Genomic DNA, 23545 nt, shown 5'->3' with positions numbered 1-23545 from the left:
AGAAGGAGAAGGAAGGAATATAGTGAGGGAGAGAGGCCGGGAGGACAGAGAAATGAGGGTAAGGGGAAGAAAATGGACTCTGATTTCAGGCAAACTCTTCAGAAACAGAAGAGCACCCAGCGACCTAAGCTTCCGCTCTGAGCTCGCATTAACTTCTCACGTTGCAGCCATCAGATTTCTTTCTGAATAACCATTTTATGAGCTATGACTGCATTCTAAGTCTCTCCTAAGTTGCACTGTATTATTTCTGCCGGTTTGGCTTTGTTTTCCTCACACTGACTGTGAATTTTGATTAGTTAGGGAAACAGGCTTTACTCTGATAATAGTTGGGCTGCATTGTTCCTATCTCACTGTGCTGAATGCTTTTGTTTTTCTTTCCCTTTAAGTGATTTTTCTTATTTGGAAGGATAGCAGGGGAAAAGGAGAAAAAAGGATTTGAGAAGAAAGGTTTCTGTCAGGAATCACAGACAAGTCAGCCAGGGATCACAGATTACAAGAACATTAAAAGAACAGATGATATGAAGAATAAATTAAACACTTTTCAAAATTTTGTGCTCAGCTCTAACTCAATAACAATTGATTTTCCAATGACTTGGTCAATATGGCCTCAAGCACCACTTTTATTGTCCAAGGGGGTAAAAATGAATAGGGCATTAGGCCCACCTCCAGAAGGAACATGTTCTGCTACTAATATTCTCACCATTTCAGACAACGACTGCAATGCATTTCAAGGGGGTTGAACTTATAATTATTGGGTAAGCTATTACAGCTTCAGTGGAATTTCCATAAGCCCTGGACCCAGCAATTCAGGATCACTCCCTGACACTGGGGTTTTGAATATCTCAATAGTACTTTTAGTGACATCCATTGAAATCATAATGGAATTTCCCAAATAGGCTCTTAGAAGTTTTACTGCTATAAGTGGTTTGGCCTTGGCAGGTCTTACTCTCTCTGCATCTTACTTTCTTCATCTTTAAAGTGAGGGATTTGTACAAAATTATCTTTAAGATCCCTCCCAACTTTAAAATTCTGAAAACCATATGAAGCAGAACATAATACAGGAGAGAATGGGCTAATATATTATTGGTGTACATTGAACTATTGCTTAAGATCTTACAAACATAATATAGCTCAGGGCAAAGGTGCTGAAGCCTACTCCTTTTGCCAGTAACTACGACATGTAATCTATTTTGCTTAAGAACACCTCTACTGGGACAGCACAGGAAAAATACACATGATTTATCACTTTACGGCCACTTCCGGATCATATCCCAATAGCTGTCATCTCCCTGCATTTTAGGTAGTCACTTCTGGAATCTCAACATCTTAATATTTGTCAATGGGGGACTGAAACAAAGCAGTCTTTCAGACCCTCAAGTATCAGTCTGTAAAAACCACCAAAGATTCTGACTACTTTGACCTAGTAACCTTATAGAACAGACCGTCATTTATGGAACAACTCAAGACTAAGAACTGTTATTTTATGCTCAGTTAAGGGAAGTTTCTTTTTCACATTTTCAGGAAAAGAGACTCTTGAGGATACATTAAAGTTTTCCTAAAGAAATAATTTTAGGATTAAATAGATTAAAAGAGCAGTTGGCTAAACTCACCTTCACTGTAAGACATAAATTTAAGTAAGAGTAGACTTCTCTGTAATGGAAAGAGACAAAGAATAACCGATGGGAAACAAATAAAGCCATAATAATTCACAGAATATTAATGGACCTGTCCAGGGAGAAGTTAATAATTTATGTCAGTCCATGTACATTCTCAAGAGGATGTGAAGATAGGTTTCGGGGTAGTCCTTAGACGCGAATGTCAAGAAAACGTAGGAAAATAAACAGACAAGTATGTCCCGTGGTTTGCTCAAATAATCCAGACCACACTGAATTATGCAATCATGTCACTCAGTATCCATACACTGAAAATATGATCGCCTCAGGCCTTCTCAGGGACACAATTCTGAAATAATTTCATTTATTTCCTGCTAAAGACAAATGGATACATTATATTCTACAGGAAAATACTTTCCGTAGTTTGAGTCCAAAGAGTAGTCATCTTATTCCGAAACTCACTGACCTCCATCTTTTATGAGGTCAAAGTTCTACCTTGTTAAATCAAAAATTATTCAAGACAGATTCTCTTTCTGTCTTCAGAGTGTTAGCATGAACTTGAATCTGTCAAGTATAGATACCACCTGCCCTGTCCTCCATCTCAGCTCCAAACCTCCCCTTCTCTTCCCACGTTCTCCCCCTGTGTACATTTGGAAATTATCTTGAATGTGTCTCTCAAGGCTCTATTGATTACAGAACCTTCAGAATAGTCTCTGTAGCTGTGGCACCAATATTTTCTTTGTCTCCCCTCTACTCTGATTTAGCAGTTGGTTTCCTGCAAAATATCACAGATTCACAGGGACTTGTCAAGTAAGAGGGCCAATTAAGGGGAGAAGTCTTCCTTTGCTTAATTAAAACCAAAGAATACCCTAGCCCAGTTTTGGGAGGACCCCTTGCCTATTTGCCAAGATGCGAGTAAGAGTGAGAATTAGGTGAATGGGTGTCCTGTCAATTTTAGTGCTAGCATACATAACCTCTTCCAAGAGAGACATGCATGTGGATCCCAAGCATTTCATTTCATATTTTAATTGTAAAAATGTGCTGATTAGTAATGCTTTGGAAGATACTATATAACTATGCAATTTTCATAAGTATGGGTCCTGCCTCAGCATTTGGCACAGTGTCTGACCAATGAGTAGGAGTTCAATAAATGTTTTTGAATGAATGAATGGGTGAACTAAAGAATTAGTGCCTTGGGGTATGTAAAGGCTTGCAAGATGCATCCTTTGATCTCAATGTTAAGAGGTTTCAAACAGTTGATTGGAAATATTTTTAACTGAAAGCCATAGCTACTCTTCTCAAAGCTATAGCTACTATTATGTAGTTTCTATTTTCTCCCTTCTTGGATCTGTCTTGGGATTTTCCAGAAAAAGAAAGATACAAATAACCAATTGTGCTACCTGAAGTTTATACACTATGGATTAATGTCCATTAAGAACTGAGTTGAAGCCATGTTGCTGAGGCCAAGCCAACATGTCATTAAGAAGGGCATGCAGTCCCCAAAGCCTCCATTCCAATGTGAGTGAATGTATGAAATTTATGGAGTGCCATTAAATGTCCCCATGCGGTTTTGAAAAATAAATGCTTTTGACAAAGCAGAAGTACAAATCATTTACCAGATTTCCCATTTCCCAGAAAAAAAAAATGACTAAGTTGCTCCCAGAGCTAATTAATGGCCACTTCTTGAGATAAGAATTTAAGTAGAGAAGTATTAGTAAAAGAAAATCCACTAAAGGGAATGGACCTGGATTACTGAAACCAACACACTATTATAACTCCTTTTATGATGAATAGGAAAGTGACTCAGAAAATAAAACACTTTTGCTCAACCTGAAACTTATCAGTTGTTTTCAAAAGAGAACACATATCATATTTCACTTCTCAGAAGTGCATCGTGACAACAGAAAACACAAGCTTTCCTGTAGATCAGTGTCGTGAGTCTGCACACAGAGGACTAAAAATAATAAGGACAAGGAAATCCAATTGGTTGATGCTCATGAAACCCAGCGGAATATGCCTCATCCATTTTGCCCTTAAAAAGATTAACTCCAAAAGAAACATCATGTCAAAATAAAGTTGAAACCCTTACTGGGAAACAAATGCTGTTGTGAAGAGAACCTGGGCACTAGGTTAGTTCAACCTGTGTTTGAAATTCCGCTTATTAACTGAGGGAAGTCAGGGAGCTTTAACCTCTCCGAGTCCTTTAACTGCAAAGGCAGTAGCTTCTTCTCAGGGCTGCTGGATGGATTGAAAACAAAGCATCTGGTTTATTGCAGGTCATGTTAGCCAACATTGGCTCGCTCTAACAGGAACTACAAATTTCTTACCAATTCTATCCTTAATCATGTGTGGAAATTTCTTAGAAAATAGTTGGGAATATTTCTAAATATGTAGAGTCAAATTCTAGTTCTTTTCATACAACTTGTGTTCAGATTTTTGTTTATTAAAATTTATTTTTTCTTCATCCCACTGAAACTAAGCTCCTACTTTCTGGATCTTTCTAATTCTTCATTTTAGACTAAAGATTTCATGTAGCTTTAGCTTTGTCTTTTTTTTTAAGGGTAGGGGGAGAGTAGTGAATGAAGATAAAAATCTGAAGGCCATTTATAAAGCTTTACCTTATCTAAGGGTTTCTCTGCCCCTGCATGTCTCTGAATTCATGTTCCTCCTTTTCCCTTCCTCAGATTCAGAGAACTTTCCAAATCCCTTGACAATATCTCTGCTCTTGGCCAATTTGTCTCTCCCTCGTCCAGAATATAGTTTCCTATTCAAACTACTGACTACACACCTTGCCTGTGTGTGTGGACAGACCAGCTGTTCCTCCATGTCACTGATCAAAAACCATATGAATCAGTTTCCCACATACAGTGGCCCCTTCTTAAGGTCCACCCACTTCTGTCCTCCTTCTAATCATTCAGGACTGAATTTTCTCACCCTTTCTATTCTTTCTAACAAATGAACATGTATATTACAAGCAACTTACCTACACAGCTTCTCTGAGTCTGCTTTGCCACATGCCAAAAAAAAGAACCAATAAGCTCTCATTTACCCCTTTGTACATTCATTCATGCAACAGATATTTACCGAGTGCCCTCTATGTAGCAGGTCCCTGCTCTCTTAAAGCTTTCAATTTAGAGAGAAAACAATAAATATACTAAATAAATATACCTGGTTTATTCAACAAGAATGAGTTCTAGGGATGAACTACTAAGGCAGTCATATATTTGTACCCCACTGTCCTTCAGTTTGATGGGAGTTGGGTCTTTTTTGTTCCTTTGATATCTAGTGTCGTGTAATGATCAAATGTGAACCTGATTAAAAGTGGTGAAGTTTTCCTTACCACAGCCAGACCTGCCGTGGGTGAGAAGCCAGCTTCTGGGGAAGGAGAGTAGATAGATGTCCTTTGTTTCCTTTTCCCCAATTTATACTTGTCTTCCTCGTCCCTCAGCTTGCTAACCTAGTGACAGACATGAGGAAACAGAGCAACAATGTCCTAACAAGATTGGCACTGCCACAAACTGGCAATATATTCTCGTTTTCTAGGGGTTCAGAGCTGCCTTCTTCTTTGTTGGGTGTATTAAGGGGGTCTTCAGAGATTCCCAGTTCCTGGTTGAAGACTTCTCGCCTGGAATTCTCCTTCTTTGGTTCAAGAAAACCAAGGGTATTCCTAGCTTCTTCATAGCAATTCACTTTACTCGTCCAGATCTGAGTTGATCCTGTGCCTGATTTGACTCATTGAGGCCCGTCTCTGGTCCATGGTCCAACTTTGCCCCATCATGACTGGGTATGCTGGTGAGTCTCTAACAGCAACCTTCCTTTACTCCTCCTCTTACAGCAGCCAGCCAAGTCTATCTCTCAGCTTTTAGATTTTCCAAGAGGAGTATGACTCCAATTCACAGCCTCCCTTTCCCAACTCTGAGGGTCATAGTCTACACTCTCTCAGTGGTCTTAGGAAAGTGTCCCTCTCTTGACTTTAGGTAAAAAGAGAAATAACCTGCCTTCCTCTGGGATAGATAGAGGGTCTAGCACAGTGCTGTGCTGGTAAATGTTTAACAAAGAGCTCTCTCTAAAAATCAGAAGTATGCATATATACCTGTATATAAGTTTATTATGAATTTTACTGATATAGAGGAGGCATAGCACACAATTTACAGAATAATAAAAAAACACAAGAGTATTTATTGTAAATTCTACATGGCCAACTGATTCTCACAGAATGATTCAATCAATTTACGCCAAATTTTTGTTATCTGTGACCAGCCTACAGTTGCAACCAATAAACAAGTATAATTGCAACATGATCATTGGTTGATATTTTCGTTTACATTAATGAGTAATATGAAAGTGACAGTTCATAACGTAACAGTGCTGTGGTCTGAATGTTTGTGTGCCCCCAAATTTATATGCTGAAATTCTAACCCCAAAAGTGATGGTATTGGTAGGTGGAGCCTTTGGGAAGTGATTAAGTCACAAAGGGCAAGCCCTCATGAATGGGATTAGTGCTCCTATGAAAGAGACTCCACAAAGCCCCAGGACCCCTTCTGCCAAGTGAGGATACAAAGGGAAGTCTGCCACCCAGAATTAGGTCTTCACCTGACCGTGCTGGAACCCTGATCTCACACTTCCATCATCCAGAGCCATGAGCAATAAATGCCTGTTGTTCAGAATCTACCGAGCCTGTGATATTTTGTAACAACAGCCTTAATGAACTAAGACAAATAGCTACAGACCTGACACACGTTTAAGTTTAGACTGCATTATTAACATTTACTCGATTACTTTTTTATGTCAAAATTATCAACAAACAATAAAGAAAACAATTATGTATAGTGTTTGCCAACTTCTTGATGTAAACGCTCCCATCATAGCTAATTTCAACCACCAATAAATGTAATGTCACCAAAAACAGAGTTTTTATATATACCGCTATATAGAGAGAGATACAGATATACAGATATCGAGTTTCCAACATACAGACATAATAGACTTAAGTGACCTCAAGAACATAGATTAAAAACAAAAAAAATAAACAATTAAGAAGTGATGAGTTTTGCATATTATCTCTGTTTTTAATAAGTTATTAAGTTTAAGTTTATATAATTTAATTTTTAATAAAAGCACTCCAATGACTACCTTAAGAAAAAAACTCTCCCCAGATCATCTCTTAATCTCCATTTTTGTGATTCTTTAATTTTCATTTTATGGGTAAGGAATTTTTACAGTCACCCACCTGATTCCCAAGTCCTACTTTGAAACTGTATTTGCAACTTGTTCACTTTGTAAAGGAGTGTTCCCCAATTAAAGTTCATTCTCACATCCTGCTATAGAAAGAAATGAATAAGAAACCTCAGATAGTGATGTGTTCTGCAGAGTTTCTTAAATGGTGACATGATAAAGAATGGCAGATGGGGGTGATGATTCAGGATATGTTGTCAGAGAAGACCTTACTAAAGACATGCCATTCTACCTGAGACATGACTGACGAAAAGGGACCGAGTATGTGAAGATATGGAGGGAAATTTTTCAGGAAAGAGGGAAGAGCAGAGGTCCCAAGAGAGGATGTTCAATCTGTTTTCAATGTATCTCGAGTGTGATGAGTACTAGGGTAGGATAAGAAATCAGGAAGATTAGCTCGGTCAGGGTATACAGAGCCTTGCAGTCATTGTAAGTAGTTTGGATTTTATGCTATATGTCACGGGAAGTCCTTGGAGAGTTTTAAACAAGGGAGTGACACAATCTGATTTACATTTTTAAATTAAAAAAAATTTTTTTAATGAATTAGAAGAAGGCAAGAGAGGAAAGCTGAGTGACTAGCTGGATTCTCTTGCATGAATTCAATCAAAAGATAATAATAACAAACTAGGGTGTTAACAATGAAAACAGAGAAGAGTGGACAAATTAGACATATATATTCCAGGCAAAGCTGAAAGAAACTACAGATGAATTTAATGTAAATTGTGAGGGAAAGGGAAAAAATGAGAACAGTGCCCAAGTTTTTAAAGCTTGAGCAACTGAATGAATCAGATGTTCAAATGGGGATCCCTGTGGTTGGAAGAGGTTTCAGTGGAGCAATAAAGACTTTATTTTGATAAGCTGGATGATGCAATGACAATGCCAAGAGGAAATGTCAAGTTGAGAGTGGCATATATTAGATGAAACCATGTGAAATTCTCATTTTTGTAGACCAAAAATGATCAAGTACTGGAAATTTCATATGGTTTCATTTAATAAGCATTTGAAGACCAGTGGAAAGATATGTGAAGATGCTATCCACATAATAAAGCCTATGTAACTGTTAGGCTGGATGTAATTTATAAACATAAAATACCATGTGAGTATAGTTTATGATGGTACGATTTGTAACACATTCACATAAAGTCATAGCCATTGATATAACCAATCAGATTATGAGAATTCAGCATCTACATCTACATCTATTCCTTTAATATTTTGGCTTTAAATACTTTGGCTTAAAGGAATTTCATCACAGTTATGAGGATCACTTTAGAATTCCCACACATCAGTGGCAGCTGAGAACCATGAAATGAGAGTCACCATGCAGTAATCTTTGCAGTTTAATAACTGGTACATGTTGTGCTGAGTTCTCCTCTCAGGACACTGGTAGTTTCTCAGTGTATAGTAGAAATAATCTCACGTATCCTTCACAATTTTTTTTTTCATTTTCTTATGCTTTTACTCTTCTGTTTGGATTTTATTTGCATAAAAGTTCCAAATATATAAAAATCAATGATCACATATACTCTGTTAACTGTTGAGGTGATCACATGCCATTAATTTTTATGGTAAATAAACTTTTTACTTAGAAGGACTAATGCTATGATAGTTTATTTCTCCTCTTAAGAAATAAATTACCCTCTCAAAGTAAAGGAAGACTATGTTATAATTTAATAAGTGATACAATAATAGACTTCCTTGAACACAAATTAATGTATAATATAACTTATAAATGCAAGATACATCATTATAATTATCAGTATCTTTGCTCCAATACATTGTCAGTTATATGTCTTCTCAACTTTTCCTTTAAAGCATCTCTAGGATGTGCTCCCTCCTTTTCCTTCCCCCACTGTCAGTCTGGCATGGCATGATTTCCTCTTGCCTGGGTTACCAAAGCTGCCTTCTCATGGTTCTCCACCTATCTATCCTCCCCCTCTATAATCCTGCCATTCAAATCTTCCTGTCCTCATTGCCGTATTCAGTGACTACTGATACCATATTTGTGGTTCACCATAGACCTTCCTGTAGGAGGCTAGATGTGGAATTATAATCACTCTGCAAAGATATTTACCCCAAAGTCTGTGAAGCAATTCAAGGAAGATCACTGTTTTATTCTCAAAGTTTCAGACCAGCAAGAACAGAGCTTCTTTCTTTACCCAGGAGGACGATGTATTAGGGAAAATATTCTCATTCTGGAAACGTATTAGACTGTGGGCATTTCTTGCAATGTTTCTTACATGTATTAAATGTTTGAATTCACACAGGGAGCACTTGGGAGCTGGAAGATAATGAGAAGTGCTAGTTCCTTCATAATGAAAGTAAGGCATGAGTTTAAAGGTTTTCAGATTTCACTTTTCAATTTTATCTGGCGGTAAGCAGCTAATAGTAAAGTAAAAGCTGTGGGTTTTTTTTTTTTTGTTTTGTTTTTAATGTTTTGTTTTGTTTTGGCCTCTGGCTTTCATTATCTCTATGGAGACCGATGGTTAGTAAAAGACTCCAGAGAAATAACTGTTTTCTAATAAAGATGATTTTTATATTGTTCAAATGCAATACACATAAGCAAATGAACATTAGAAATAAGAACTACAAAACTACAGAAAACAGGACTTGACATGGTGGGTACATCACTGAGCTAGAAGTCAAATATTTTGACTTTCAGTCTTAGTCTTATTGGTAACTAACTGTCTGGCCTTGAACTAGTTCATTTATTTTTCTACTTCGCAGTTTCTTCCTCTGTAAAATAGAAGTGATCTCAAAGGTCTGATCTAGATTTCAAATTTTATAATTCTCTAGTCTCTCATTTCCAGGCTAAAAGTAATTCTGTAGTAGCATGTTAGACAACTCTAGTAGTTTAACAAGTGTTTTCTCACAATCTTGTTGGTAGAGTAATCTAATATGGGATGGGGCACCTTTATCAAAACCCAAAGGGACCCTCTACAACTTTCGATATTAAACAATAGAGTACAGGGACTTCCCTGGTGGTCCAGTGGTTAAGAATCTGCCTTCCAATGCAGGGGACGCAGGTTCAGTCCCTGGGGGGGAACAAAGATCCCATATGCCGAGGGGCAACTAAGTACGCATGTCACAACTACAGAGCCCATGCCCTCTGGAGCCCACGCACCGCAACGAAAGATCCCGTGTGCCACGACTAAGACACTATGCAGCCAATAAATAAATAAATTAATTAATTAATAAAAAACAGAGTACAGAGAAATCTGTACTTCACTTTTATTTTCCAGCAGTAAATACAGTGATAGGCCACTCTGATTCTGCATTTTCTTATCTATTAAATAGAATGATACTTTATAGCAGCGGTCCCCAACCTTTTTGGCACCAGGGGCTGGTTTCATGGAAGACAATTTTTCCCTGGATTTGCGGGGGGGAACAGGGGGGATGGTTCAGGTGGTAATGCGAGCGATGGGGAGAAGCAGACGAAGTTCCCTCGCTCCCCGCCGCTCACCTCCTCCTGTGCGGCCCAGTTCTTAACAGGCCATAGACTGGTACCGGTTCGTGGCCCGGGGGTTGGGGACCCCTGCTTTATAGTCCCATTTGTCCTAAAATCTGTCTCAGCTTTCTCTTTGATGATCTGCAGGCTTTATAGAATTTTACTATGTTATCCAGAGGTGATGCACATAGGTGCTGCGGCCATTGTGCTGAGCACAGATTTCCCTAACTGGACTGGGTTGGACAGACTTTTAGCTGGACCCCGTGATTCCTCACCTCTTGGTGTTCCTATCCTTGTGTAATCCCATCATCTTCAAAGTAGCCAGAGTGGGAAATCCTAAAATAAGTATCAATAACAATTACTAACAACATTTCCTATCTCTTACACCCACCAACAAGTTCTCAAGGACAGGCAGACATGCCAGAATCACCTTGTAAACATGAAATACATGGTCTCAAAAAAGTTCTCAGATAAACTAGATAACACTTAAAAGTAAAGGAAAAAAAGAAAAAGTAAAGGAGCATTGAGACAGCATTAAGATGAACATATGTTGACACAAATATTCATTATTACTGTTGGTGGAGAAGAAAGTAAGCAGACTTTGGAAAAAGACTGGATTTGAATGGTTGCAGATATTCCTTGACTTATAATGGGAATATGTCCTGATAAACCCATTGCAAGTTGAAAATATCATAAACTGAAAATGCATTTAAGACACCTAACATCATAGCTTAGCCTTGCCTACCTTAAATGTGCTTAGAACACTTTCATTAGCCTACGGTTGGGCAAAATCAACTAACACACAGCCCGTTTGACAATAAAGTGTTGAATATCTCATGTAACTAATTAACACTGTACTGAAAGTGAAAAACAAAATGGTTGTTGGGGTACTGAATGTTGTAAACGTATCAGTTGTGTGCCCTCATGATTGCGCAGCTGACTGGGAGCTATGGCTTGCTGCTACTGCCTGGCACCATGAGAGAGTACAGTACCACTTGTTGATAGCCTAGGAAAAGATCAACATTCAAAGTATGGTTTCTACTAAATGCATATAGCTTTCACACTGTCATAAAGTTGAAAAATCGTTAAGTGGAACCATCCTAAGTTGGAGACCATCTGTATTAGCTGTGTGACCTTGAGAAATTTGCTTACCCCTCTGAAACACAACTTAATTGTCTGTAAAGCAGGGATAACACTAGCCTTACAGGGTTGTGAGAATTAAATTAAATAAGCTAAAATATGAAAATGCCTAGCATAGTATTCAATATGCAATAGGCATAGAATAAGAGCTTGCCCCATTTCTTCATTGTTTTGTCAACTTCTCTTTAAATCCTGATTTTTTTTTAATTTTTTTTTTTCTTTTACGAGAATGAAGAGTTGAATACAAAATCTCCAGAAACATAACTCTAAACAATTTCTGGTTAACTCAAAGTTCAGAATAAGCTGAGAGTCATCTGGTGCAGGTACCTCTACTTTAGTAGTCAGTCTTTTTAATAACCTCCCAATTACTATTTGGCTGAGACTCTAGTTCTGCAATGGGTGAATCTTGGCATCCTGAGATTTTTCCCAAGGTTGTTATCATTCTCGATTCATAATTAGCAGCTGCCTTACCAAACTGCCACAGAAGTGCAGCACCTGAGTCTTTCTTGGAGCTCTTTCAATTAAAACACTAGCTGGGATTGGCAAGGCTTAATTTTCTCCACCTTGATGGTCCAAATCAACAGTGTATTATTTGGCACCATATAGGGATGACAGTTTCAAGTCCCAGGTATCTCATGAGTTTATCTATAATCCATATGACTTTATTATGTCTGTAAAATGTTCTGCTGCTGGGTAGACCAATAGATTTAAATTAGCAATAAACTGAGAAGCCCTTGATAGATAAACTTTCTGAGTCAGATAATTTAGTGACACCAAGATGGATGATTTATATGGACAGTAGAAGCATTTACTTGAATAATAGAAGAGTGGTATATTTTGCAAAATGTAAGAGTACATAAGTGGAGGCAGGAACTAATGGAAGTTGATCCAATGGCAGCTCATTTCCTGAACCAAAATAATCCCTTCTTTTAAGCTGTGAATCCATCTTCATCCATGCACAATTGTATGGCCTCTGTTGCGTACTTGTCTGGGGCAAAGCCATATATTTTACATGGTAACTAATCCCCTCAAGGCAAACTGTATGACTTTTTAAAAAATTTGCTCTGTACTATTAGCAGCAAAAGTCATTAATATACATCCTGGACAATTCTCTAACTTGGATCTCTAATGGTTATAAATGCAATACAGTATGTACATGTGTTTATGTATATGTATGGTGGGAGAGTGGGTAGATTCAGGATGAGACTGGAAGGAAATTATTCCTCTTGCTCAGGAATAGTGGTATTTTATTCTTTTGGGAGTAGAATTTCCAAAGATAAATTAAATCAAATGTCTACAATCTTGAAACCTAACTGTATAGAGGAAAAATGCATAGACTCAGGGAAAGCTGGGTCCAGGGACAACTGTGATCCATATTTCAAATGAATCTTAAGTGGAAGGCAATTATATAAAGATATAAATAGTATATCTTTAATGGTAACTATATAACTATAATGTCATATAACTATATAACTATTATAACTATGATGGTATAGTTAGAAAATATGAAAAAGCTTCAGGAACTATGAAAGACGATATACAGATATATTCATACATCCACACATACACACACATATATGACTATATATATATGAATATATGTTCTTTCTGGAACTTTTGCAAGATTTTATGTGTATTTGACAATATAGTCAAACCTAGGTATAGATATAGATATATTCTTGCAGGAGTCCCAGAAAGAATAAAAGAATAGAGAAAATGGAAGAAAAACAATAATGACTGTGCATTTTCCAGAATTGAAGAAAGACATGAGTACCCATCTTGGAGAAAAAACATATACACCAGAATAGGATAAATAAAAGCAAATTCAGACATGTTAAAATGAATTTACAACACATACATATAAAAGATAAAGATATTAAAAGCTACCCTAAAAAAAATACAAATATTTACCAAGGAAAATGTAAAAATATGCATAAGTATACAATGTTCATGGAGTAGAGGACTCAAGAAACTTATCAATTCTCACCAAACTAATACATAAATTTAATGATACCTCAATAAAAATCCCCAAAGAAACTCATTTAAGAATAACAAATTATCCTATAATTTAACTGGAGGAGGAAAAGTCAAGAATAGTTAAATCAATTTGGAAGATAATAAATAAGAGATATGGGGCTTTGCCTTTCCAGTTATCAAGATTATAAAGCAAGAGTCATTGCGACAGTTTAAATCTGGAGCAGAGATAGATCAATGTATCAAAAAGTGGTAATAGGAATAAAGTTGTACATTTATAGAAATATGGCCTATCAAAGAAGGCCAGATGGATTAATGGTCTAAATATAAGTGCCAAAATTTTAACCTTTTTACAAGAATTTATAGGATAGTTTTATAAAATGGTAATAGGGAAAGATTTTTAAAATAAGGTCTGAATGGCAGAAACTATAAAGAAAAGGTTCTGTACATTTTTTGACAATAAAATTTAAAACATGTTAAATTCTCCAAGGAAAAACTTAAAAGAACAGCTCTAGTATGAGAAAAAAAAAATTAGCAACACACACAACTGGCAAAAGATATATAACAGATATATAAAGAATTCCTATATTACAACAAGAAAAAAATGAGCAATGTTCATTAAGGGTAATTCACAGACTAGAAACCCAATGGATAGTAAGTAAATTGGGAAGATACTTAATATTGCTGGTAATCAGAGAACTGCCTATTAAAGCAGCAATGAGATGCCATTTCATTTGGCTGGAAATAACAGTCTGAGTATGCCATTGTTGCATGCAAGAAAACATAAGCCCTAATACAATGCTAGCAAGTATGTAAATAAGCACAGCCACTTTGGATAATACATTAGCTTTTATGAATACAGTTGAAGTAATGCATAGTCTATGAGTCTTAAGTACACTTCTAGTTATACACCCAGCCTAGTTTAACCCTTGAACATGTGTTCAAGGATGTTAACTGCCATGCTGTCTGTCAAAGTGAAGGGATAGAAGGCACTTTAATATTTTCCCATAGAGATTAAATTAATTGATTAAATGTGACATATTCATGATATGGAATTGCAGCTGGCAATTAAAATGAATGAACGAGAATCTATATGTATCAACATGGAAATCAAAAATAAAATGTGATGTGAGAAAAAAGATGATCAATGATATTCAGAATATAATATTTATGAAAAATTTCAAAAATACACAATTAATACAATATATACTTTAATGAATATCAATAAATATATACTTTAATGAATATCTTTACATATATAGTAAAAGTATAAGAAAACAGATAGGAATCAAAGACACCAAATTAAAGACAGTACATGCGTTTGGGGAGAAAACAAAGGGAATATGTTTGGGAAGATTTAAAGGAGGGATTTCAACTTTTTCTTTTATGTTTTATTTCTTTTATTAAGAAATTAATTAATTAATATTAATTCTAGGTGCTTCTTTTGTATTCCTTGTGCATTTCTGAAATGTAATAATAATACAAAAATAACCAAAGAAAACTATTGGTCTTCCCTCCAGATACATTACAAGTAAAACATATAAAATTTTCCTTGGATTTCAGGGGATTGCTAACATTCTAAAAACCATCCTAAACATTGCAAACATTCTGAAAATCATCAATCTGAGTTAGGATCCCCTGGTTAGAGGTTGCACAAACCTACCCCTCAGAATCAGCTACAAATTCCTTCTCTTGTAGCACAGTTACCAAATTGCTTTCAGCACAACTTTGTTTCAAAGCAAAGCTGAGTAGAATCCAACATTGTAAAAAAAAAAGAAAAGCTAAGTTGTTCTGGGTAAAGTAGTTTGGGTAAAATGTCCTCCTTCTTACCTAGGAAATGGCTACTGAAACCTCTAAGAGGACTCTAGGTCAGGGGTCCCCAACTCCTGGGCTGCGGACCGGTACCAGTCCATGGCCTGTTAGGAACCGGGCCGCACAGCAGGAGGTGAGCGGTGAACGAGGAAGCTTCATCTGCCGCTCCCCACTGCTCCCCATCGCTAGCATTACCGCCTAAGCCATCCCCCGCACCGCGGCCCCCCCACCCCCCAATCCCACCTGAGGAAAAACTGTCTTCCATGAAACTGGTCCCTGGCGCCAAAAAGGCTGGGGACCGCTGCTCTAGGCAACAAGATCTGAAAACCGTTATTCTAATTTCTTATATTGAAAAGCAAGCTGTGATGGGGAGGCCAGTCAATCACTAAACCATGCTATTGCTCAGGTTTCCAATATTAACAAGCTGAGCAGTGAAATAAAATGAAGTAAATAAAGTACCAGGTTTTTTTTTTGGTTGGTTGGTTGGTTGGTTCTGAATGATTTAAGAATAAAATGAAAACACTGAAAGACTTTTAAAAGATGACTCAGATATTGATGACTGAACCAGGTGACCTATGGATGAAAGCCATCGGTAAACATTTATTGAATGTGTTCATACTGTATACTCTTAGACTTAACAAAACTTTCACTATATTTACAGTCAAAAATTAAGACAAGGGGCTTCCCTGGAGGCACAGTGGTTGAGAATCTGCCTGCCAATGCAGGGGACACGGGTTCGAGCCCTGGTCTGGGAAGATCCCACATGCTACGGAGCAACTAGGCCCCTGAGCCACAATTACTGAGCCTGTGCGTCTGGAGCCTGTGCTCCGCAACAAGAGAGGCCGCGATAGTGAGAGGCCCGTGCACCGCGATGAAGAGTGGCCCCCACTTGCCGCGACTAGAGAAAGCCCTCGCACAGAAACGAAGACCCAACACAGCCATAAATAAATTAAAAAAAAAAAAATCACTGCTGTTTAAAAAAAAAAAATTAAGACAATATCAACATAGAGGTTTTATTTGCTTTTATTCACAAGGATTTCAGAGTCTAACTTTACATAAATTATTGTATATATTATATATATATATAAATTATTTATATATATAAATTATATATATATATATATATATATATATATATATATATATATATATTATTTTTTGGCCGTGCTGTGTGGTATGTGGGATATTATTTCCCTGACCAGGGATAGAACCCATGCCCCCTGCAGTGGAAGAAATTATAATATATTAGGTCTATGGGTTACCACCCTGCCTTATGCTTTTTTCATTTTGCATATGTTCCAATTTTTCATCTCTATTCAAGGTTAAAAAAATAAAGTCAATATTTTCTTATTGCAAATAGCTTCAAATTCTTTTTAGAAGGAGGTGTGGGTATAAATAATTAAGAAGACTTCTTTTCATTAGATCCAAAATTTATATTCTAGTCTCCCAATCTTATACAACTGTTTTATGAATATCGATGAATATTCTATTTATTCATCTAAATATAGAGTAATTTTTTGGTGGTGCATATTTTTAATGACTTTCCAGTTTTTCTTTCCCTGCTAGATAAACTGATGACAACATTAGTCAACATGATAAAGAAAGCAAGATGTAATTGGGCTAGACTCCAGGAGATTTAAAAGTCCTTCATCCCTCCATCAACTCATATATACTCTACATCACAAAAACATAAACTCTTACTTAAACATCTATGTGAAACTGCCAGCTAGAGTCTGTCTTTTTCTTAAATGCGACTTAATGAAACTCAGATTTATATTTTTCAAAGCTGAAAAGGAAGTTCAAGTTTTACTTCTTTTGGAAATTTAGAAATAAAGAATCTACAATAAGTAAACAACCCATAAGAGCTCACTGGTGAAGGATAAGTACAATTTTAAGCCAATGAACAATTTCAAATAATCGTGGTAGATTCACTTCCAATTTATATCAAATATTCCATCCTTGGTCTTTGATCTTTGTTCACAATAGAAATGTGAAATCATTCAACCCTGGAGTCAATCATATAACTTTATTATGAAATTCAAGGTAGATGTACTAAATAGTTCCATCTTGGCATGCATTTTCTCTTTTTCTAAAAATTAAATGAATGATTTTAGGCTGTAATCAGCAAAAACAGAGGTCAGAGATTTTTAGAATTAATTTGCATTTCATTATGAAATGATTCCAGGTGCAAGAATTAAAATGCCTCATTTTGCTTCACAATCTTTATTTAAAATTCCATTTCTATTTTCATTCCTGCAGAAATGACATCCTACACTCTATGTTTTGTTTGTTTGAGGGAAAAGAAAGTCTGAACTCAGTCTACTGGGATCTAATTATCGGAACCTAATTCTTATTAGAGTCTTTTAAATCAACGCTGTAGGCTTTCCTCCTCTCCACTTCTTTTTGAAAAAGGGCCATTTATATTGTTCAGAAGACCTTCCATGTTAGGAACCTCTATTTATAGATACCATCTACCAAGGGTTCTGTAGCTATATAATCTCAGTTTACCAAACAACTTCATGCTCATTTGAACTATGGAATGCCTTTGTAATTTAAACTCACAGGATAAGAGTCATGCAAAGATAAAACATATACAAATCAAGACTTTCTTGTTGAGATAAAACAACATTTTCCCTTTTTTTGCAAAAGGTATAGAGAGAGCTACTAAAAGAGGATGTTGCCTATAGATGTTTAAATAAAATGCATAAAGCTTGATCACTATTATTAAATAATCAGAAGTTTGCCATCAAAACAGTATTTTCCCATTAACCTTTGAACTGGCAACAAACAATAGGCAAAAGATTCATCTTGTAACTTTTCAGCATACATAAAGATAATGATTTCCAACTTTCCCTTTTATTTATTTTATTTATTAATTTTATACTCTCATTTTGTAATGTGGCTTTTTTTCCCCTTGTCAGATAATAAGTATTTGGTCCAAAGGCTCTGAATTTATTTTACTTAGGATCTGTTCACTCACTGAATACTATCACTCACTTCTTACTCAAGATACACAATCATCTCTAATAGTAAGCAACTGCAAATAGAGTCTTTCCTATCAGTTTTGGTAACACAGGAGCCATTATGATACATTTCACACAAGACACACATGCTCAGATATATTAATATTAATATTAAGATATACACTATAGGCAAGTGCTGGGGGATAGCAGAGGTGAATCAACTCAGCAGGCAATAAAGTATCCTGCTATGATTAAGAAAGGGCTATGGTTTTCTTCATGGTCTACTCATAAGAAAAACATCACACGCTAATGCACACGTGTAAATGTATTGACAACTCAGGTTGAAGCTAGCAACTGCAATTTGAACCGAGACTCACTGTATTTCTATAGGATTGTGGTGTTTGATGAAACATAACATAAGTATACCATGGTCAACATTTTGGGCAAACAAGGTTTAGAGATTTTTGCTGTGCTGTGGTATGTTTTTTTTCTTTCCTCTCCAGCCCTTCTCAGAAACTTTAATAAGGTAATAACATTATAAATTGCCAAGAAGAAGCTAAAGCAGTGGTTCTCAAACTTTAGTGACTGGCATCACCACCTGAAGGGCTTGTTAAAATGTGGATTGCCAGTTCTGCCTCTGGAGTTTCCTGATTCAGTAGGTCTGGGGTAGAACTGAGATTTTACATTTCTAACAAGTTTCCAGATGATGTGTTTGTTGGTAGTCCAGAGACCACATTTGAGATGCTTTGAGGTTAAGAACCCATTTCATACTTTTACTGAATGTTTTTCTTTTCTTTATGGAAATTTCATCCGAAGGTACTTGTGTTCCCTATAATATATTTTGAGAAATAACGTTTTGCCATCCTCCAGCTAGAAGAAAACTTTAGGTTGCGAAACTATTCTGGAAACAAACGAGGGCAAAAGTGATCCCTTCACCGCCAATATGACATTTTAGAAAAAACCAACAGACCTCTGAAAATGGAAAAAATATGGAATACAGTTCATGAAGATATTTATCTTCTTATTGCAACTTATACCAAGTGATAATACTAAGGTTATTTCTGATATACACAGTTTACTATTTTAATGCATAAGAATTAAGGCAAAGTGAGAAATAGATAATATCAGGAAATGTCAAATTCCTTAGGTCCAAAACATACATCGTTAAATAATCCTTCTATTTACAAAATTTTATATTCAGGGGCTTCCTTAAGTAGAATAAGGAGTTTCAAAAGTCTTACTAACTTAAAAGATCCTGGGTTTCTTTACTCTTTTTTTTTTTTTTTGGCAGTGATCTTGGAAGTGTTTATTGGCTCCTTGGGCTTAATATAATGGTGTTTGAAAAGCTGTTTTTCTAAAGGGAAACTCTTATGTTAATGAAGACCTAGTAGTACTGTAAATTGATACTACTACAGAAAATAATATTGTAAACATGAAAAAATAATATGCATATGGTTTGACTCCCAGAGGAAATTTATTCCAAGGAAATAATTCAAAAGGAGAAAAAGTTTATGTGCAGAAACAACGTTTCCAAAATTTTCTACAATATTTTTAAAAAGTTAAACAGGTTACATGTCTCCAGACAGGGAAATAGTTAATAGATTATGGATATTAAATTGATGAAACAGTGTTTCAAGATTAAACACCAAAGTTATGATGGGTGTGACAACACAAGGATGCTATGTGCAAAAGCAGATGTCAACATTACTTCTCTGCTCAGATAGCACAAGAAGGGTGAAGGAGAAAGGAGAAGAGTTGAATTACAGTACTGAGAGTATGGATGATTTTTATTTTTTTCTTTAAAAACTGTGTCAATGTTATTTTAACAATATATGAACATTTTTAAATGTTCTTATCAATATATTCATTCTCCTCCAAATATGTCACTTTAATTTTCTGACAGTTGATATTAACAGCACTAGGATCAGAACATAGTAGAAGTTTCTGGAATAGTTAGGTAAGAAGCTAGTGGAAAAAATACTGAATAAAAGGTGATTGATATTTTCCATAACTTAATTTTCTTCATATTTTAAACGAGGGCTCACTGGACACAAAAAGCTGGTCCAAGCTGGAAAATGTTCAGGAGAAGATGAATTTTACATTCAAAAGTGACAACTAAAACTTTTAGGATATCCTCCTCCATTCTTTTCTGCCTCTGTGTTTGGCTACCTGTTGGATATCACCTTAAGGCCTTAAATCTTTATTTACTTGAGTAGATTCTTCTTGAGTTTAAAGCAAGAAAGGTTTGTTTTTTTTTTTTGTCCAGTTGAAATTAACAGTCACCTTTGGATGTTGACATTTCAATTCATTTCCCTTATTTTCTACATTGTAAAACCAGTTGAGGGTAAGATAAATACATTCCAGGGTTTTTCTTAGTGGATATAACTTTAGACAACTTTGTTTTTCTTTAACTGCAACCAGTTTAAAATTTTGTGTGATCAATTTGTTCTCTTGAAAGAAATGTAATTTTTCTTATGAAATAAAAGCTCTCCTCATTGTAAGTAAAAGCATAAAAGCAGAGATCTTGCTTATTATAAAAAATCTTTTCCTCCTCATATTTTTACTAAAAAGCCTCAGAAGTTCAGATAGAGAGGCTCTGAGTTTGTTACTTACTGAACAAGGCACAAGTTTTTTTTTTTCTTTTCTCATTATAACATCTTCGCATAGATTTTTTCAATATTCAGAAATATAAGTATATTCTCTACAAAGCACTGCCTTTGATTTAAAACATCTGCCTTAAATTTCTGACCCTCAAAGTATAATTTAGAAGCACAGAACATATTTTCCAGTTATTTAAAAAATGATGTGTGGTACAATTATCAAGTTGCCCTAAAAAGCAACTCTCAGCATATTCTTAATCAGAGTAAAATGTGATTCTTTCCAACAAATGCACTGTTGAATTTCTTTCTGCCTTTGTTAGTAAAACAGCTGTGAACAGGTTAAACTTTGTTATTTTTAAACTTTTTCTCTTAAGACTCACTTGAGACTTCCATTTTTTTTCCTATTCTACAGCTACTAGAATTTTAGAGGAAACAAATTGGATCAAACACATTTCCCAGTTCATGCAATTTTTCTTTCCCATTGCCCACACTAGGTTTTAAACTTAAAGGTAATGTTTTTGCAACCTCCAGTTCATACAAGGATCCCTGGAGGAGCTCAGTTCATTGGTGAGCACACAGGCATTGAGGGCCTACTATGTACCAAGCACTGTCCTTGATCCACATTCTAAGCTATGATAGAGGGAGGGAAGGCATGAAGGTACTCATACTTGCAATGATCTGATGAAGACATCTGACAAACCATGGACATGACTCATAACTCAGTCATTAATTCATTATTAAGTAAATCTCTGGAAATTCTTGAATTCCACTCCTATGAGAATTAAGACTTTGATACAGGCTGATGGAGGGATGATCAATAAAAACAAGAGAAACAGAACCACCAGCAACCATTCCCCCAACACTGAATGCATAATGAGCTAAAGGATCTTTACACGGGGAAGAACAGAGGGGACATGCCTGGGTACAGTGACAGTTCTTTCCATATTAAAAACAAAACAAGGCACTTGTGCTGACAGTACAGGAGAACTTACAGGAACAATAGGGCAGGAAGCTTCAAAGTGGCACTCCCAACTGGACAGTTGGCTAATACACATAAGGCCCCTAACATACCTTGGTACAGTGGCATTCGTGCTTATTTAAATAGGGAGGTGGCTTGGAGGAGACAGCAAAATTCAAAAAGCCTGGACATTTTTAAAGAAAAATAATAAGCACAGTCATGAAGGCCTTGCTGGTCATTGTTTTATCAAGAATAAAAAAGTTCTTAGTTTAACCCAGTTCTCATGCTTGTATACTAGGCAGTGACATATTCACAGAAAGTCAGGCTTGTACCAGGAGATTCAAAACCAAAGAAATTTAAACATATCCATTAAAATTATATCAGTAATTACCAAAGTTACCAAAAAAATGTTGTAGAGGAAATAAGAGAGGTGAGTTCATGTGAACAATCCAGACAATAAAAATGTACGTGGAGCACTGTTAATGGATGTGTTAACTGCTATTCCTTGCAACCTGCAACATTTCCCTCCACCAGCCCCCTGCAGATTCATTACACTGGATTGTGAAGCCATTTGCAAAATATAAAGTGTTATAAAAATACTGGATAATAATGATAATCTATCTTGCCTTCCATCTCTATAGCATTTATTTATATTACACTAAACTTGAGCTTCTATTGCTCTCCAATGAATCTGTGGATCCATATTTCTTTCTTTTCCTCTTGCAGCAATACAATCTAAGCATGTCGGACAGGTCAGGGCTGGATGGGCAATGTTTGCTTGCAGTGGAGTTTATGTAGTATGCACCAAATGATACACAATACAGCGGGTTTTCCTGATCAATCACAATGGGCACCATCTTATCTCCTTGACTTGGTCAAAGCTAACGGTACAAGAAAACCCTCCCAATTGGTCATTTCTGCCCCCAATTTATGGCATTGTCCTATAAAAGCAACATATTATCCTGTGTCTTCTGAAACTTTTTCTTATAAAATTTAAATGTTCTTTTTCCACCATGCATAGGTTTACACAGTGATATTATTTCATCTTCATGTTCACACTGTCTTCGCTCTACCCTGTCAGAGACAAAATGCTGAAACTGGAGGCTCCTAGTTCTTCTATTAACAGAATGGTTCTACAGCACATGATTAAATGTGTCCTCACTAAATAAGCAGATGGCCACTTGTCTCCTGAATTTGGACTCCATGGGCATTCTCAATTCATGGAACACCCAGCTTCACAAAGAAAAAGAGGTGGTAGCAGAAAATAAACAAAGAAAGAAATACCAGGGATATAGTAATATATTTAATAGAAACTAAGTTAACCTGTGTACTATCATGAATGCCTATGGGTCTCTTCTTTCTTTATTTCTAATATTAACACTATATTAGATTCCATAGCTTTATCTTTTTTTTTCCTTTCATGCACATTCAACAGTTTAGTTGATCACAGATGAAATGTTTGTTTATTGAGCAAGAATGACTAATTTCTAATCACAAATTGAATAAACATTAAAAATGTTCTTCTGAACCAATCAATGTATTCACCACATTTACAGATTTTTTAGAAACACATAATCATATCAATTGATGCATAAAAAGCATTGAACAGAATTCAACATCATTCACAATAAAAATTCTCAGAAAACTAAAGAAGAGAACTTCTTCAACTTAATAAGATACATCTAACAAAAACATAGCTAACATCATACTTCATGTCAAAAGACAGACTTTTCCCCCTAAGACTTGGAATAAGGCAAGGAAGCCCACTATTACCACTCCTGGACTGTGAAATAAAGCAAGGG

The 23545-nt window shown here is 36.0% G+C and overlaps 1 protein-coding gene across 6 annotated transcripts in view; it reads right to left on the bottom strand.

The window, feature by feature from the left end:
- MACROD2 (mono-ADP ribosylhydrolase 2) overlaps positions 1-23545 on the bottom strand; it is a 1990905-nt gene that overhangs the window by 667204 nt on the left and 1300156 nt on the right. Inside the window, exon 7 of one of the 6 annotated variants that reach the window (XM_082359154.1) lies at positions 726-5070. The exons of the other annotated variants lie outside the window; for them this stretch is intronic. Coding sequence (XP_082215280.1) covers positions 4855-5070 — 216 coding nt within the window. The 3' untranslated portion in view covers positions 726-4854. Of the gene's footprint in view, positions 1-725; positions 5071-23545 lie in introns of those variants that run through there. 6 annotated transcript variants of the gene reach the window in all.

This window comes from Balaenoptera borealis (assembly GCF_965194805.1).
Source record: "Balaenoptera borealis genome assembly, chromosome: 16".
Classification (NCBI taxonomy): Eukaryota; Metazoa; Chordata; class Mammalia; order Artiodactyla; family Balaenopteridae; genus Balaenoptera; species Balaenoptera borealis.
The sequence above is the reverse complement of the archived record's forward strand: the minus strand, read 5'-3'. Positions and strand labels throughout refer to the sequence as shown.